At 44.5% G+C, this 18,276-nt stretch overlaps 1 protein-coding gene across 1 annotated transcript in view; it reads right to left on the bottom strand.

The window, feature by feature from the left end:
- Positions 1 to 369: 369 nt before the first annotated feature.
- NIBAN1 (niban apoptosis regulator 1) overlaps positions 370 to 18,276 on the bottom strand; it is a 185,924-nt gene continuing 168,017 nt past the window's right edge. Inside the window, exons 9-14 of the mRNA XM_006060514.4 lie at positions 17,393 to 17,580; positions 12,827 to 12,988; positions 11,134 to 11,244; positions 8,881 to 8,988; positions 4,771 to 4,882; positions 370 to 2,751 (exon numbers count right to left, since the gene is read on the bottom strand). Of these exons, the coding sequence (XP_006060576.2) occupies positions 1,616 to 2,751; positions 4,771 to 4,882; positions 8,881 to 8,988; positions 11,134 to 11,244; positions 12,827 to 12,988; positions 17,393 to 17,580 (1,817 nt within the window). The 3' untranslated portion in view covers positions 370 to 1,615. The remainder of the gene's footprint in view (positions 2,752 to 4,770; positions 4,883 to 8,880; positions 8,989 to 11,133; positions 11,245 to 12,826; positions 12,989 to 17,392; positions 17,581 to 18,276) is intronic.

The following is an 18,276-nucleotide window of genomic DNA, read 5'->3' as shown; positions in this document are numbered from 1 at the left end:
TGAGCCAAGGGTGAAACAATGCAATATGAGAGTATCCTGATTATTTTTCATCCCCTATGACCCAGAAATCCAAGCAATTCTTCATAGGGAGGTAGAGAGAGAGATATTTTAATTCCTGCTTAAATGGTCAAACTGTGGACAAATTCTTAAAAAAAAAACACCTGATATTAACTACTTGCTGATGATAATCAAAACAAGCTCTTAGGACAGTATGTTGAGATCTAATATTAAAATTTGTAGAAGGAAACTTCAAGATGTAGACCTGGGACTAAAGCTTTTAGAAAATCATCTGGTATTTTTCTGAAGGACAAGAGAATACATCTTTTTAACCTTTGGCAAGAAAGTTCATTCCACCTTAACACTCACAGGTAAAGGTCATGATCCATTCAGAAGATGTATTTCCATCTATTTCCATTAAAGCAGGTTTTGGGAGAAAGGAACAGAGCCATTTTCAGTACAGTATCAGTGCCTGGGACATAACGAGACTCAATTTGCTGAACAACTGAGCAAATAATTTCCATTGTTGGTAACATCTTTGGAACTTAATGATCTATAGCTTGGTTTCTCTCTTCTTCCTTTCTCTCTCCCTTTTACTTCCCTCTTTTCTTTCTCCTTTTATTCACTTATTCACTTTATTCCCTCCTGCGAATAAACCAGGACTGTTTCAATGGAAAGAAAGAAAGTTGTCATGTTTTGAAAATCAGTATATATTTTTTTCTTTCAGATTAAATTCCTTTGGATCCTTCCATTTATGCTAGACAAGCACCTAATCTTTCTTTTTTTTTTTTTTTTTGTTCTTTTTTGTTACTATGCCTAACACAGCATGTGTCATAGAATAGCTGTTCAAATAATGTTTAATTGGTCGGCTTTATGCTTGATAATTTAGCTAAGCTCTTTCTCTGCACAGTCTAAGGCTAATTTGGAAGGCTTTCAGACTTAAACATGCCAAAGAAATTTCCTTGCCTCATCTGATGTTCTCCAAAAAGTGATTAATTAATAAGAATTAGCAAGATGAATTAGTAGGAAATTGATAGCGGCATTAGTAAGAGGCCCAGCCAGCCCCCAGACCACAGCCTCGCTCTGTTTCCGCTCAGCCTTCCTGAGATGTCTCAGGCTGATCGCTCAGGCTCTGTGGGGCGCACACAGCAGGCAGGAGGGGCCAGCGCGCACCATCTCCCTTTCCTGCAGCCGGGCTGTGGACGAACGGTGAAGCTGGATTACAGGATCTACCTTCGCATTCTCACCGAACATGAAGAAGCCTTAAAGTGCATTAGAAGAGAGTGTGCAGGGTGCCCGGCTGTCTCCTCTGCCTTCCCCGCAGCCCCGTCCCACCCTGGGCCCCTCAGCTGCCTCTCACCACCCCCCCACCCCACGCCATTACCTTTGTAATTCTTATTCAAATGCTAAAGCCGTAATTCATGGGAGGACAGTTCCATTCCACAAAGGCTTGCCTCAGTGCTCCTACCCCGTGTGCAATTCCCTCTAGCTTCATTATACAAATTAAAGAAGTACTTCATGCTTTTTTTTTTTTTTTTTTTGGTAACAACTTGCAGGCACCCCCCCCTCCCCCTTTGGGCTGAGTTTGTTCCAAGAAAGACTGGCCACGCTGTCCCTTTCACTCCTCTGAAGGGGGCTCTGGGGGGTCTTCTCTCTGTGTATCTAGGGTATCGGTGTTTGCAACATTCTCCACCACCCACTGACACTCGTGAACGGGGTAGGCCTTCCTCTCCTGGGCATCCTCACTGGTGGCAGGCTGGGCTGTGCTGCAGCTCCCGCCCACCGCCTCTTCTTCCACAGAAACCTGGCTCTCCCTGGGGCTGATGGGGTCAGAATGGAACACGCAAGCTTCTAGGGACACAGCCTCAGCCTCCACAGAGCACACGGGCCCTCCTCCTTCAAGGGTGCCCAGTCCAGAGGCATCCCCTGTGAGCTCACTCTCAGCGGGCTCTCCCGCCTCTCCCGGCTCCTCTGTGGGGTCTGGGCCCCGGGCCCCCTCACTGAGCCCCCCGCAGGTTGGCTGAGCATCTGGAAATTCTCCCAGCTCCACCCCGCTGGCCTCGGCCTTGGGAGCTGGACCATGGGCCTCCCCCTCACTGACTTCACTTTCTTCACAGTTGTCCTGACCCGAGGCAGATGCTTGACTGGCCTCTGTGTCGATTTGGGTGGCTTCCTCTTCTTTTTCAATATCTTGGGGAACAAGGGCCTCCTCATGTGTATCTTTCTCAACCTCAAGCACAGCGGACTCCTCTGTTACTTCGGCGGTCACCGTCAGCAAATTTCTGAGCTCCTTCAAAGAGCCTGCGGCAGAGCTGGGCTCTGCATCTTCCTGGGTGGGTTCTCGGTCCTCAGGAGTCTCTTCCAACTCCGGCTGTGACAAGTGTGTGCCCAGGGCGCCTGCTGTCACCTCTGTAGCCACCAGATTCACAACCGGGCCATCTATACTCGAATCAATGACCTGCCTGTCCCCATCTGGGGGAGGGCTGGACACAGGGAGGGAAAGGCCTTCTTCTCTGGCCAATGGACTAGGGACCTCTGGCTGTTTCATCTCCCCTGCCTCCTGGAACACCTCATTACTCAGGATCTCACTCTCTGAAACTCCGGGAAGAACGGCTGAGGCTCTCCTGGCGGGGCTGGCCTGGTTTGACCCCGCAGGAGTTTTTAGATCAGTGAGGCTGGACACACTTTCACTGGGCAAGGCCATGTTGTCTTCAAACAAATTGTGTTTCTTCAGGATAGCAGCCTCCTTTATCACTGAGAGATACCAGAAAGCAAAACATAATGTTAAAACCTTGCCCTGACTAATCTGGAATTTCTGATTTTATCTAGAAGCTAAAATTCCCTCTCAGCTTTTCTAACCATCTGAATTTCCCAATTTCAAATTCCAGCTTACATCTAACCCTCTTTCAGGAAGCTTTCCCTGATGACCAGAGCCTACAGACTCATTCCAAACCCTGGACTTCTGTAATGTTCACTCATTCATTCCTTCACTCATTCATTTATTCAAACAGCACACTTTTACTGGACATCAACTATGGGACATGCTCTAAGAATCCAAAGATGAATGAATAAAACATGCCCTTGGCTTTCAAAGAGGTCAAATCTACTACCATCATTGGTATCACCCTTGGAGGCCCTACCACATCTCATTAGCCGCTAGTGTGTGTGGCTGCAGTGTGTCTACTTTGACTGACACTCCTTTAGGGCAGGACAGGCCCTTAGTTTCTCTGCTTTTACACTCAGAACAGTCCTGAACGTGTAACGAGTCCTTAGTACTGAGCCTGCAGAGAAAACCTTATGACCTGCAGTGTCCAAACTAAAGGCCTCTGTCCATCCGGCTCAGTCCTAGAGGCCCCAAGAGGAGTAAAATCAATAATAACAACCATTTCCTTCACATCCTCTCCAGAATTTATTGTTTGTAGGTTTTTTTGATGATGGCCATTCAGGTCAGCGTAAGGTGATAACCTCATTGTAGTTTTGATTTGCAGTTCTCTAATAATTAGCATAATTAACATAGCAATTGAGCATCTTATCTTGTGTTTGTTGGCCATCTGTACTGGACAGCACAGGGAATTCTACTTCACAGTGCTGTGGAGACTGAATGGGAAGGAACTCTAAAAGGGAGGGAATATGTGTAAATGTACGGCTGATTCATTTTGCTGTACGGTAGGAACTAATGCAACACTGTAAAGCAACCATCCTCCAATAAAAATTAATTTTAAAAAATAACGACAACCAGCAGCTGACGTTTTTGACAATCAGCCTCTCCCTCTGGCTGTGTAGGTTGTACAGTGCCCAACAATCTCACACCCCAGGGGATACCATTCACATCACAGATTTGTGTATTCAGCAGAGTAATTTTCCAGCAGGCTGCAGTAGCATGTCCTGCTCAAACCAAACCAGTATATCGTGACAATTTTTTGACAGAGAGCAGTCCGCCATCTGGAGGAAGAGAGCTTTTTTCCTAATTTGCCCAAGGGTGCTGTGGTGGACTGGCAGTAGTCTTGACTGAGCTGTGCAGATACTGAGATGACATCTTTGTATTCCTTATCTCATTGGATGAGCTACTTTGACCTGGAGCTTGTGCTTGGCCAGCTTTCTTTGTGGAGACCAGATATGTTTCAAGCCTATAGTTTTAGGGACAGCCCTCTCCTGTGTATTTCTATCAAAGTTTTCCTATCTACACTCCTATCCTGAGCAGGGCCTGATTCCATGGGATACTGTGAGCCAGAGTCCTAATGGGACTCGCCAAGGACGGAGTCACAGCCCAGTGTATTCTTTCTAGCTGAGTGGAGGTGAGGAATGTGCTGAGAGGGCAGAGCAGCTGGGAAGCCCCGCTGCTGAATCACCTGCTCCAGGCTGGGGAGGCGTTGTAAGCCTGTGGCCAAGAAGAGCTCTTTTTCCTTTGTTCTGTCTGGAACAGCCGGAGGAGGCCAGCTGTTCATGAGACACCCTAGGTTAATCTCTCTAACCTTAGTTTTCTCATCTGAAAAATGAAGCTTAAAATTCCCAGTTCACAGAGTTCTTATTTGGATTGAAAGCGAAATAATATCTAACGGGCCAGTGGAGTGTGAGCCAAACCGCAACCGCTCAGCGGAGGTCAGCGACCCTCACTTCTTCAGTCTCTTGTCCTCTGTCTCCCCAGCTCTTGGTGTCAATTTCCTCTTCCCTTTTCATTCCTGTGGACAAAACCTAGCTGGCCCTGTGGGGTCCCCATCAGGGGTGCGCCCCTCTATCTAGAGCTTTCTCCAGCACCAGGGAAACCTTTCATACCTTTCAGACTTTCATCTAGGAGGATCTGATGTAAAATCTCCTCGTAGACATTTTCAACATGGATCATATTGGTGTGATCCGCAAAGATGTACTGCTCATATTTCTGAAGCTCCTGGAGAAGGAGAGATAAGAAGATAAAGGGGACATCGCATGAGACACCAGTTTGCAGAGGAGCTCCGGAAACGACAGCTGTCCCTCTTGTTCCCCCTTGGAGTGTGAAGCATTGGTCACCTGCTTCCTTCCCCCAGACACCATGACCTGGACTGGGTTCACACTCTATGCGCTTTGAGGGGGCAGACACCAGAGACCCTGATGTCTCAAGGCCTTGTCAGTGGGTCTGGACGTTTCCTTCTTTTTCTTCTTTTTTAATGCCAACAGTACTTTACTAAGGTGTAAGCTATACCGGGAAAAATGCGCACGTTTTAAAAGTAGAGCTCAACAACTTTAAATATATAAATATACTCAGATAACCATAACCCAGATCAAGGTAAACATTTTCATCACCCCTTTTTCCAGTCTAGACTACTTACCAAGAGATTAAGCTCTGATGTTGTGTCTATCACACTAGATTAGTTTTTCTTGTTTATTTAACTTTATGTAAATGGAATCCTATACTCTTTTTTTGTGTTTGTTTTTGGAGATTCATCCATGTTGCTGCATGTATCAGTAGTTCATTCTTTTTTACTGATAAATGGCACTCATTATATGGACAAGCTAAAACTGTTTATCTATATTCCTACTGCTGGATATTGACTGTTATGAACATAGATGCTATTGATATTCTTGTGTATGATTTTGTGGATTTAGGGCTTACTTGAGTGTATACCTAGAAGTGAGATTGCTGGGTCCTAGAGCAGATGTCAGAGAAGGCAATGGCAACCCACTCCAGTACTCTTGCCTGGAAAATCCCATGGACGGAGGAGCCTGGTAGGCTGCAGTCCATGGGGTCGCTAACAGTCGGACACGACTGAAGTGACGCAGCAGCAGCAGCAGAGTAGATGTATGTTTAACTCTTAGGATGCGTCCTGTTCTCAGGTGTGGAGAATCCCTAGTCACAGACTCTTGAGAAACAGTCTCCTCTTCCCCTCCAGCTGGCCCGGAAACTCTGTGATTCTAAGACAATCCAGGCATCACACAAAATCCTTCAACACTTTCTGTTTTCCAAGGGTCTCCACGTGGCTTGCCTTTTATCGGCATGAGGTCAAGGAAGGGATCAAAACGAGCCAAGTCATATCCTTGTGATTAACTCCATAATGCTTGCCCCTGACAGTGCAGGACGGGGGCTCCTGACCCCCAGTTCTTAGAGAGCCAGGGTCTTAGCAGTGGGATTCGATGGCTTTCGCTTGGAGGGAGGAGATTTACAGCAGGCCATCAGAAGCCACCCCACTCAGACTCTCAGAGCCAGGACAGGGGGGTCTGTAGCCCAGGACCAGATCCCAGTGGGTAATAATGGGACCCCTCTCTGCCCACCCTAGGGAAAGCCACAGGATTAAAGAGACATGAGCTTCCATGACCCTGAGAGGGTCTATGAGATAAGACTGACACACGGATAAGGGCCACATGGGCAGAGCGCAGCTCAGGGACTTCACAGTGCCCTGGACTGGCTGTGGGGCTCTGGGCAAGCCGGCTCACGGCTCTGTGCCTCTCTCTTCCTCTGCAAAACGAGGTTTGTGTCTTTCATCTCCCCACATGATCTTCCACTCCTTAGTTCCCTGTTATTCATCCCTCAGGACTGGGAGAAAACATGGCTCTGGGAAGTCCTCTCCGTCCGCATAGGCAGAGCGGGGCACCCTCTTCCAAACTCGGCCACCTCTCTTCCCCACAAAGCTCCTGCCATGCTCATCGCAAAGTGCGCTCTGTGCCTGTCTGCTGTCTCTAGGCTGTGAAGCCCAGGACAAAACAGGGACGGTGGCTGGGCACGTGCCTGGATCATGCTTATACATGTTCGCTGAATAAACAGCAGGCCTTTGAACTTTCAACCAGCTAAGTAATTGTGTGGAAAAGAATCATTCCGAGGGGCACTTTGCTGTTGTGATGTGCGCAACTTTACAAAACAGGTTTTCTATATTGAATTGATTGAATTGTGACACATATTAATTTCCAGGATCTGTTAAATTGGAATTAAAAAAAAAAATCTCCCCAGGCAATTCTAACGTGCAGCCTGGGTTAAGTACTGCAGATCTTAGAACCAAGGGAAATACACACTAGTAAACTAAACAATCTTTGCCTGAAGCACATGCTCCCTAGTTCATCCTCTCTGTAAATCCAGATGTTTTTAAATGTCTTGGTACTGATACACTATTCCTCATTACTGAAAATGCCAGGCCTCAATTTCTCTCCAAACTGGTCTCTTTTGATTAAAAATCACAAGCGCCTCTTAGAGATTTGGTATAACTCTGCAGATGGCTGGAGAGAGAGGAGCATACAGGAAGAGGGTTTTTTTTTTTTAAACCCTTCTCCTCTCTTGGGAGGACGTGGCTCCAAGGCCCCCACATTGCTTTTGGGATTGGAAAATAAAAATACCCTACACAGAACATCTGCATGCAGACATGTCCAAGGTGGACCGAGTCATCCTTTGAATGGCTGGACTTTTCCAGCCATAAGATGGAAAATCATATAGGCAAGAGACAATCATACAGGTAGATTCTTTACTGCCCTGACTTGATCAAACCTTTTCTACGAAAGAAATTTACCCTCAGAAATAAGTGCCAGGTACTTGGTATGCCTCTGGCTTTCTGAAGAAAAACAGTATGTACAGAATATAAAAATGATCAAGGAAATTTTTGCAATAAAATAACTCATGCAATGGACTCTAATGTTCCAATGTTTGGAGACTCTCTAAGCTGCAAAAAGCCCTTTTTAAATTCTAAAAGGCTCTTTATTATTTGTGCCAAGAGGGAGCCGGCCTTGTGAAGGTCCCAGCTTGCAGAACATGAAGCAGCACAAAAAGTAGTAGTAAACACCATTTATTGAGTGCATCCCATGTTATCAAATGAATGCGAGCTGAGTTCAAACTCTGGTGGATTCCAGCTCTGTGACTTTGGTCCCACTACTTAACCCCTCAGGTGCAATGAGGACATAAACAGTACCTGCTCACAGGGGTCATGAGGATCAACAAGACAATCCATACAAAGTGCTGAGCACGTGGCAAGCACTCATCGAATGGTCACCGTGTCACCCTGGTCTTCTCAGTCTTAAGAAGGATACTGCAAAGTATTACCTCCATTTTCTAGATGAAATCTAGGCCAAGAGAGAGAGAAAAGCTCTTGCCCAAGGCCCCAGAGCTGCTATGTGGAGGAGCTGGGACTTGAATCCAGGTCTTGACCTGGCCTCCTTAGTTGGCTCACTTGTGACCCCGCACTGAAGGTGTGACCTAGTCACACCTTCACAAGCTTGGCTGTCACTAGCTGCCTAGTGTTCATAGAAGCTTTAGATGGTTTTAGTTTCACTGACTTCAGTAAGCAAATATTACTGAAACTACAAATATCCTTCTGCAATTGTGTGACTTAAGGTCTTTTCCTGGATAGAGTGGTCAAGTTTCAGAGGCTGTGTTGGGCCTGTGGTGGGTGGGTGGGGGTGGGGGTGTCACACCATAATGAGGAACAATCCGTAGGCACTCTATTGTAACCCTTAACTTGGTTCAAACTCAGATCATTACCCTTTGACATTCTGTCTTGTCCAAGGGTTGGCAAATCCAGACAGCTGCTTGCCTTTGTAAATAAAGTTTTATTGGAACACAGACTGCACATCTGTTTATGGGTCATCGAAAATGGCAACCCAGTCCAGTGTTCTTGCCTGGAGAATCCCAGGGACGGGGGAGCCTGGTGGGCTGCCCTCTATGGGGTCGCACAGAGTCGGACACGACTGAAGCGACTTAGCAGCAGCAGCAGCAGCATGGCTGCATTTGTGCTATCACGGCAGAACTGTGTGATTGCAACAGGAATAATATGGCCGTGAAGCCTAAAATATCTGCCACCTGACCACTTACAGGAAAAGTGTGTTGACCCCCTCCCTGGTCATCTACTGCTTGTAAGTGCATCATGGCCAAAAAAAATTTACTTGAACTTCAAAGGCAACAAAAGCAGGTTCCGGAGTAACCCATCTCCTTACTGGTTTGCACACGGATGCCAGTGCCTTCTGCAGGGTGGGAAGTGTGATTTGAACCAACGCCTCTTGAAATATCCTCTTCCGGATGGTGCTGCTGTCATAATCATATTGCTGTCGGTACAGAGAGAGAAACGTATGCTAAAGACAACGTTACAACCTGCTAACTTTTGCGTAAACAAAAAACTCGGCAACTCACTTCGTCTCCCTTCCCACCCCCACCCTCCCATCCTAATTTCTGAGGACCCTCGTGGTGTTCCAAGGTTTCAGAGATCTTTCTATGCAGTTCTCTCACATTGCAGGTAGAGGTTACGACTGATAATGACCCATCTCCACCTCCCCTATTACAGATACAAAAACTGAGGTAAGATCAAAGCAGAGCATTATTATAAAGTTGAAGACAAAACTAGGGGATGGGTTAAAACTTCATCACCCCTGTTTTGGGTTGGTGCATGGGAGCCATGATCATCTCCTTCCTTCACTCTACACCCTGAAAGCGGGATTGGTAGGTTGTAATGATTTCTGCCAAAGAAGAGAGTGTCTGGCTCACAGCTACATTAGCACTGTGGTATGTTCAACAAAGAAGTTCAGTATCTAGAATAGGAAAGAGGATGTCCTATTGACACATGGAACAGCCAAGTCTAGAGACCCGGGTTTGATTTTAAAGGGGGTTCAGGGAGAGGGCACAGACAAACTGAGCATAGTCACAGGGATGTGTGCAGAATGGTCAGGCCAAACAAAGGATGGTTAAAGAGATTTATGCCAGGGATAACTTGGGGTAAAATCATAGCTGTATTCAAACAACCAAAGACTACCATGTGGAAGAAGGGCATGAGAAAACAGTGTAGAACTAGAATTCTCAGTGGTGAGAATTTTGACTTAGCATTGGGAAGTATGTTCTTGTAGTTTAAAGTGTCCAGAGAAGATATGGACTTTCCTGAGAGGTAAAAATTGTGTTGCCATGGGAGGGGGCATTGACCTTGATACTATCTTTTCTTTCTCAATGGCAAGTTCATTATTTTTTGTGTTACCATGGCAATTATTGCTTTTAATCTCAATGATTTGGTTGCCAGAGTTTCCTACTGCCTGTGAGGTATTAAGATCAAGTCTGAAATTCAGGGACCACCTCCTAGGCTCTATGAAACTTTGATCTTCTGTTCCAAAGCTCTGCTTAGGGAAAGTAGGTCATAAAAAATTAGTGGACTAAGTTTAGGGATAGTTTTAGCTCAAAGCTCAAGTAGCCTGTTAAGCTTACGTAAGTCAAGTTCTTGTGAGGATCAAATGAAACAGGATAAGTTTTTCTAAAAAGCTTAAAGATATGCCCTATATACATGCAAGCTCCTATTATTACAACTATTTTGAGATACACTGATGCATGAAGCACATTTAAAACAATTTCACACAGCAGCTGTCCTTTCCTTGAAGTAGTTCCTTTGCCATGAGGTTTTTTTTTTATATATAATTTTTTTTATTTTATTTTTTAACTTTACAATATTGTATTGGTTTTGCCATATATCAACATGAATCCGCCACAGGTATACACATGTTCCCCATCCTGAACCCTCCTCCCTCCCCATACCATCTCTCTGAGTCGTTCCAGTGCACCAGCCCCAAGCATCCAGTATTGTGCATCGAACCTGGACTGGCGACTCATTTCATATATGATATTATACATGTTTCAATGCCATTCTCCCAAACCATCCCACCCTCTCCCTCTCCCACAGAGTCTACAATACAGTTCTATACATCAGTGTCTCTTTTGCTGTCTCGTATACAGGGTTATTGTTACCATCTTTCTAAATTCCATATATACGCATTAGGGTTAGTCATGAGGTTTTGATTTTTCTAAAAACTGTTAATTTAAATGGGTTTTACTGTATTGCAAACTCGTAAGAAAGAGAGTGTGTGTTTTATATTTTCATATTCCATGCAATACCTATCACAATTCTTTGCTTATAGTGGACAGTCAATATCAAGTCCAATTGCTATGTAAGTAAGCCTAAGACATGTCACTTTGGCTGGTGACCAATGATGCGAGGACCTGTGGTCCCTAAAGTAGCCACTAGATGGCAGAATAGGCACGACAGTCGAAGGGGAACTGCCGCGAGATGATCCTCGCTGGTTATCAGGGAGAAAAGACCAGGCACTGCTTTTAAAAGGGGAGGCAAGTCAAAGAGAGAACTTGATATTTTCCACTTAACAAAAGAAATGAGTCACGTTCTTGCTTCATGCTTCCCGCAAGTGAGAGAACAATTTTACCTTTAAGACTCGGAGCTTAACCTTCTCAATGGCGACTGTGGTTTTGGAGGCCTCTCCTTGGAGATGTGGGGAAAGCAACTGCTCAAAAGTGAATACTGCATTCTCCATCAGCTAGAAACCAAAGCAACACAGAAACAGAGGGCAGTCAGAAGCTGGGATCGCCACCCTCGGGTCAAAGTCAGCTTGGAGAGAAAGGAGGGCATGACCATCGGAGATGGTCACTGGCCTGGGAGTCACCCAGGGCAACAAGTCCTCATTCCACTGTGTGGTCTGTGAAATGCACAAGCCCACAACCACAATGAGGTCAGTAGGAGGCTGGGAAACACACACTCCTGTACCTGTATGTGTACAGGTATGTACACATGTATGTATCTTTTCTTCTCAGGTCTCCTTCCACCCGGAACTGGAAAACCCAAGACCATGGGATGGGGGATATCATCATTTCCTGTGGTTATTCCTATCCCCTGCAGCCAGGGCTTAATGAAATGAGGTGAGAGGCTTCTCCAATTATTTTTTGGCTCCTTAGCTCTGCACCTCTCCTTTCAGATGGATGTAAACCATCCCAGCACATCTCTGACTCCACTTTTCACCCTCCAACCCTACTTCTCTCCCTTTCTCTGCCAGGCTGGGAAAGGAGACAGGGTCAAGGTTCAGTGGAGCCCGTGACTGTCACACTCATGGGTTAGGAAATGGAAGTGGTTCAGATTTCTTATTCTCTGCACTTATGCCTGTATCCATTTCACCATAGTCCACTGCTGTCAAAGGAGCTTCAGTTAAGCCGTTGGCCAATTTTGCTCCTCATTCATCTTTAATCCTTCACAACTCAGAGGTTAGATAATAAATAAAATGTGCCACTTAATCCTGCCTATAACTTTTAAGGAGAGAAAAAAAGCTCCTTTCTTCCCCAAGCCTATGATCTGAAAGCATCCAACACAATAGCTTTCCTCTCAGCACTTTCAACGCCATAGTGAATTTATCTAAGAATCTGTCTCACTACCAGCTCCCTGAAGTGGGGTCTGGCACAATGTCCAGCCCACAGGAAGCGCCCCGGGAATATCTGTAAAGTAGAATTATGCTCTTACGGCTTCAGTGATCCCACTCTTCCTTCTTAGAAAGCGTTAGAATATGGAACGAATTTGTGCTATTCATCCCTGTTCCTAAAGAAAAAGTTCTTTATGGGAAGGAAAAGGAATCTATGAACTAGACTCAAGAAATCCAAATTTAAAATTGTGATTGATTGACTGATTTAATTAGATTACAGAATTGATTCAAGCTAGTGGTTCTCCATTCTGGCTGCATATTAAATGCAGTAGGAATGGGATTGGGAGAAGTTTGTTGAATTACCAAAAAAATATATCAAAATCACTGGGAGTGTGCCCCAGACATCAGTATTTCTTAAAAGCACCCTAGATGATTCCAACCTGAAGCCAACATTAATAGCACTGACTTGACAAATCAATTAATTATCAATTAATGCTACTCTATTTCCCTGAGACATTTCTTCTCTATGATGCTCATCAACATGGAAAAAATGGAGCCAGCAGGAACAGGACAAAACACGTTGTCACTCAACATGATGGCTAAAGAGACGGGCCTGGTTTCCCCAGCTACGCCAGCACACCTGTCTCATCTGCTGCGCGTGATTCTCTGCAGCCCCATCCTCTTCCACCACAGATGACCCCACCGTCCCTACCTCTTGCATGTAGTTCTGCGTCCTCTGGACCACCAGATCGATGTGGGGGAACCTGAAGCGGCTCTTGAGATCCTGAAGATGCTCCTGAAGCAGGTTGACTTTATTGTAACAAGGCTCCATCTTCACGGAATCCAGCGGAAGATCCATAAGCTGCTCTAGATGCTGAATTTCAGTGGAGGGGAAAACGACACACCTTCAGACCTAGGAACTATATTACACCACTATTGTGTATGTGTGTGCTCAACTGCTCAGTCATATCTGATTCCTAGCGACTCCATGGACTGTAGCTCACCAGGCTCCTCTGTCCATGGAATCTCCCAAGCAAGAATACTGAAGTGGGTTGCCATTTCCTCCTCCAGGCGATCTTCCTGATCCAGGGATTGAACCTGCATCTCTTGTGCCTCCTGCATTGTCAGGCAGATTCATTACCACTGTACCACCTGAGAAGTCCATTACATGACTATTACATAAATTCTAAACAATCAAATATATGTTATTAGAGTGAATCACTTCTCAGATCCCTATATATGTGATATCTTCATTGTCTTTATTTCCCTCCTTTGATGGGTCCCTAGGACAGCTCTCTTGCCAGGACAGAGACAGGTAGAAGAACCAACCGGACAATGGACACATCCAGGGATGCATTCCATGGGACTCCAGTCTTGTCAAGCTCTTGATGGACTCCAAGTACCCACTTCCAGAGCTCAAGAGTTCAGGAAGTCTCTTTGGCATGTGGAACTGCTGCTGGGCTCCCAAGCCTCCAGAGCCTTGTTTCATGAGAGGTATCCCTCTCAGAAAATCCCAGGGAAGTCAAGATGCCCCCTGGACTCCTGGACTCTAAGAGTAAAGCCAGAGTCCCTGGAGCTCACTGAGGCTCTGTCTGTGCCCAAGGGCTTCTCTCTGCTAGTAGATGGGGGTTGGGGGGATGGGGAGGGAGTGAGATAGGAAGAAGCATGGCCTAGTTTTAAAAACTGGGGTTCCCCATCCTCTAGTCTATACAAGTGATAGCTTGATCAATGAGGCCATGCAATTTCCAGCAAGAGGATAGCAATAGACTTCACCTGCTAAAGACTTTAAGTATTACCAACACAGACTTAACACTATGAGTGATTTCACCAACAGAGTGCATCCTATTTTCCAAGCCTATTTAAAAGTGATTTTAAAAACTGAATTTTGGAGTTCTAGAATAAAAAAGAGGGTGGGTGGAGAAAGAGAAAACAGAAAAGTGTGCTGAAAACACAGGCCTAGGGAGAATTGGGGAGGAACAGGGTAACTGAACAGACAGGATGTGCTTGCTGTCTGAGTTTCAGGTCACAGAAAAGAGATAAATCTAGATTTCTAGATTCTCTAAAGAAAAATTTAACAAGGGCCCACTTTCATGGTGTTTGTAAGAGGAAAATACTACTCCCTTAAGAAATGAGTTCTAGAGAACTCCACTGAAGTAAAATTAATGACCAAAACCATGCTGTCAAACTTGCCCCTTGTCAAATAATTTGCAATATGTCTATTTTTTACGATAGCAATTAAACAGACAGGAGAGGAAAAATCAGTTACCACTTTGCTCCTGTCAGATCAGATCAGCTCAGATCAGTCGCTCAGTCGTGTCCGACTCTTTGCGACCCCATGAATCGCAGCACGCCAGGCCTCCCTGTCCATCACCAACTCCCGGAGTTCACTGAGACTCACGTCCATCGAGTCAGTGATGCCATCCAGCCATCTCATCCTCTGTCGTCCCCTTCTCCTCCTGCCCCCAATCCCTCCCAGCATCAGAGTCTTTTCCAATGACTCAATTCTTCACATGAGGTGGCCAAAGGACTGGAGTTTCAGCTTCAGCATCATTCCTTCCAAAGAAATCCCAGGGCTGATCTCCTTCAGAATGGACTGGTTGGATCTCCTTGCAGTCCAAGGGACTCTCAAGAGTCTTCTCCAACACCACAGTCCAAAGCATCAATTCTTCGGCACTCAGCCTTCTTCACAGTCCAACTGTCACATCCATACATGACCACAGGAAAAACCATAGCCTTGACTAGACAGACCTTTGTTGGCAAAGTAATGTCTCTGCTTTTGAATATGCTGTCTAGGTTGGTCATCACTTTCCTTCCAAGGAGTAAGTGTCTGTTAATTTCATGGCTGCAGTCACCATCTGCAGTGATTTTGGAGCCCAGAAAAATAAAGTCTGACACTCTTTCCACTGTTTCCCCATCTATTTCCCATGAAGTGATGGGACCGGATGCCATGATCTTTGTTTTCTGAATGTTGAGCTTTAAGCCAACTTTTTCACTTTCACCTTCATCAAGAGGCTTTTTAATTCCTCTTCACTCTCTGCCATAAGGGTGGCGTCATCTGCATATCTGAGGTTATTGATATTTCTCCCGGCAATCTTGATTCCAGCTTGTGCTTCTTCCAGCCCAGCGTTTCTCATGATGTACTCTGCATAAAAGTTAAATAAACAGGGTGACAATATACAGCCTTGATGTACTCCTTTTCCTATTTGGAACCAGTCTGTTGTTCCATGTCCAGTTCTAACTGTTGCTTCCTGACCTGCATACAAATTTCTCAAGAGGCAGATCAGGTAGTCTGGTATTCCCATCTCTTTCAGAATTTTCCACAGTTTATTGTGATCCACACAGTCAAAGGCTTTGGCATAGTCAATAAAGCAGAAATAGATGTTTTTCTGGAACTCTCTTGTTTTTTCCATGATCCAGTGGATGTTGGCAATTTGATCTCTGGTTCCTCTGCCTTTTCTAATACCAGCTTGAACATCACGAAGTTCACGGTTCACATATTGCTGAAGCCTGGCTTGGAGAATTTTAAGCATTACTTTACTAGCGTGTGAGATGAGTGCAATTGTGCGGTAGTTTGAGCATTCTTTGGCATTGCCTTTCTTTGGGTAAGACTGGCAAAAAGTTGAACAAGTGATTCCCTAAGGCTGATGAAAAGAAAGTCCTTTATCATGTACAATTGGTGGAAATGTAAAATCTAAATCCTTTTTGGGGGATGTCAATGGAAACATCAGTTAACATGAGAGAAATTCCCACCTTTCAATCTAGCAATCCTGTCCTAGGAATCAGATCCCATAAAAATAAAAGCTTCAAAGTAAATGAATATATGTTACAAGGTTATTTATTTCAGCTTTGTTCCTGGTGCTAGCAATATTTGGATGGTTGAATGAATCATGGTGTATTGGTACATGAAGTATTATGCAGCTGTTACAAAAAATGAACTAGAACTAGAACATTAACTTAAAAACAGTTTCATGAGGTATTTTTGAATAAGAAAACAGAAAAGCAAAGCAATATATACATAATATAATCCCATTTTTCTAAGAGCAAACAACCTAAAAAAACATATCCCACAAAACATGTGTTTTATATGCTATATGAACATGGAGAAAAGCACAGAATAGCGTATGCTAAGTTGTTCACACTAGTTGCTTGAGTTGGAGGAGGGGACGTGGGGGAAGGACAGAAAGTTAAGTTTTAGAAAGGCTACCATGAGAAACCTCAAAATACTAACAAATTATCTTGTTTATATACAATTTCATGTATGTATGCATAAAAAAATAAAGGTTTTTTTTTTTTTTGGTTTTATCCACTGGCTTGACTTGTAGGGATGTTCATCATGATACTGCAAGTGTAAAATAAAGCTGCCCAGTTATGTCTGTCACTTTAGGATACAGCGAGTCCTCTGGAGGTCTTGTTCAACCAGACTGCTGCTGTGCCCTACTCCAGGGTTTCTGATCTGGTAGCTCATGGGTGCGGCCTGAGAATTTGCATTTTTAGCAGTCATATAATGAGGATGATACTAGTCTCAGGAACATAGTTTGAGAAACATTGGTTTTTGTCAGGCTTTTGGAAGCAAATCAATCAAAACACAAAACATATATAAATGAGGATATATGCATATATATTTGTACAGGCAAGGACAAAGCATGTGAAAACACACACTAAGCTATTTATATGGGTTAATTCAAGGAGTTAGAAGTGGAGATACTTTAGGAGTTGGGGGTGGGCTAGAATTAGGTGGGTATGAGCAATGGTGATTAATTTTGCCTCTATGTAAGTATCTTTGTATACTGTTTAAGTTATACAAGTACCTTCCCTGGTGGCTCAGATGGTAAAGCGTCTGCCTACAATGTGGGAGACCTGGGTTCGATCCCTGGGTCGGGAAGATCCTCTGGAGAAGGAAATGGCAACCCACTCCACTACCCTTGCCTGGAAAATCCCATTGTCGGAGGAGTGTGGTAGATTACAGTCCATGGGGTCGCAAAGAGTCAGACATGACTGAACGACTTCACTTTTAAGTTATACAAGCATGTTATTATTTTCATAACATGAAAACCATTAATAAAGGAAATCAAGTAGATGGATGGATGAATGGATAAATGAATAATGTGGATGAATGAAGGACAGAAAGACTAGATGAATAGATGGAAAGGCAGATGAATGGAAGGCAGGGAAGAAGAAAAGACAGGAGAGAAAGAAGGAGAGAAAAAAGAATGAATGAATGCAGACAAAGACTCACAAAAAGACCATTCACACTCCACTCCTTCACTTCATACCTTACCTCCTTTAGCTGGGTACTGTCTTTGGTGGTCTGAAAGCTCTGGCTAAGTTCATCCACTTCTTTTTCAAAGAGTGAGCGCAGTTCACTGAATCCCGAGCTTACGGGTCCCATCAGCTCCTCCAGAATGGACCCCAGGAACGGCTGCACACTCTCTGCACAGCTTTTCTCCGCTGGCTGAGCCACCATCGCTGAGGTAGGAAATAGCCAGGAAACTGTGAGTGATGGCAAAACTGGATTCAGAGGCACTGGAGCCAGGCCAGGCTGGACAGTGTCCCATGGAGACATGTAACAGCCAACGCAAGCTCAGGCAGGCAACACAGACGAACCCAGTGCGTCCTGTGCCAGCACTCACCAGGATGGAAAGCCATCAAAGAGAATCTCTCCTTGAGAACTCGAAAAAGAGAAACCCCTCCCCAAGATTACCTCTGCCCTGGGATGAAATACATTTTTTGCTTGGTCCTTATGAATAGACAATGCTTAATACAAAAAAATGAAAATGCTAATGACTCATCTATTTCCTATCAATCATCACCATTATAAATTCATAGTTTGTCTTCTAAAAACACATTTATTAGGTTTTTAATTCCTTTTTCTAAGAGTTAATCAGTTCATCTAATTCAATTTTCCTCCCCTCTCCTCAAGGGCCTTTTAAAAAATTCAAGTATGGTTTCTTTTTAGGCAAAATGGAAACAAATTCCAATCGGTTTGCCACACCGCCTCCCATCCCCACACCCAATTTTTAAAAACATGCTATTTTTTCCTGATAATCAAGGATGACAAACTTAGTGACAAAAATATAAAGAGTACAGAAAATCATAAAAAGGGACTAAAAGGTTCAGGAGGGAGGGGACACATGTATGCCTACGGCTGATTCGTGCTGATAT

The sequence above is a fragment of the Bubalus bubalis genome, chromosome 5 (genome assembly GCF_019923935.1).
Source record: "Bubalus bubalis isolate 160015118507 breed Murrah chromosome 5, NDDB_SH_1, whole genome shotgun sequence".
Taxonomy (NCBI): domain Eukaryota; kingdom Metazoa; phylum Chordata; class Mammalia; order Artiodactyla; family Bovidae; genus Bubalus; species Bubalus bubalis.
This window is presented reverse-complemented; position numbering and strand designations above follow the sequence as displayed.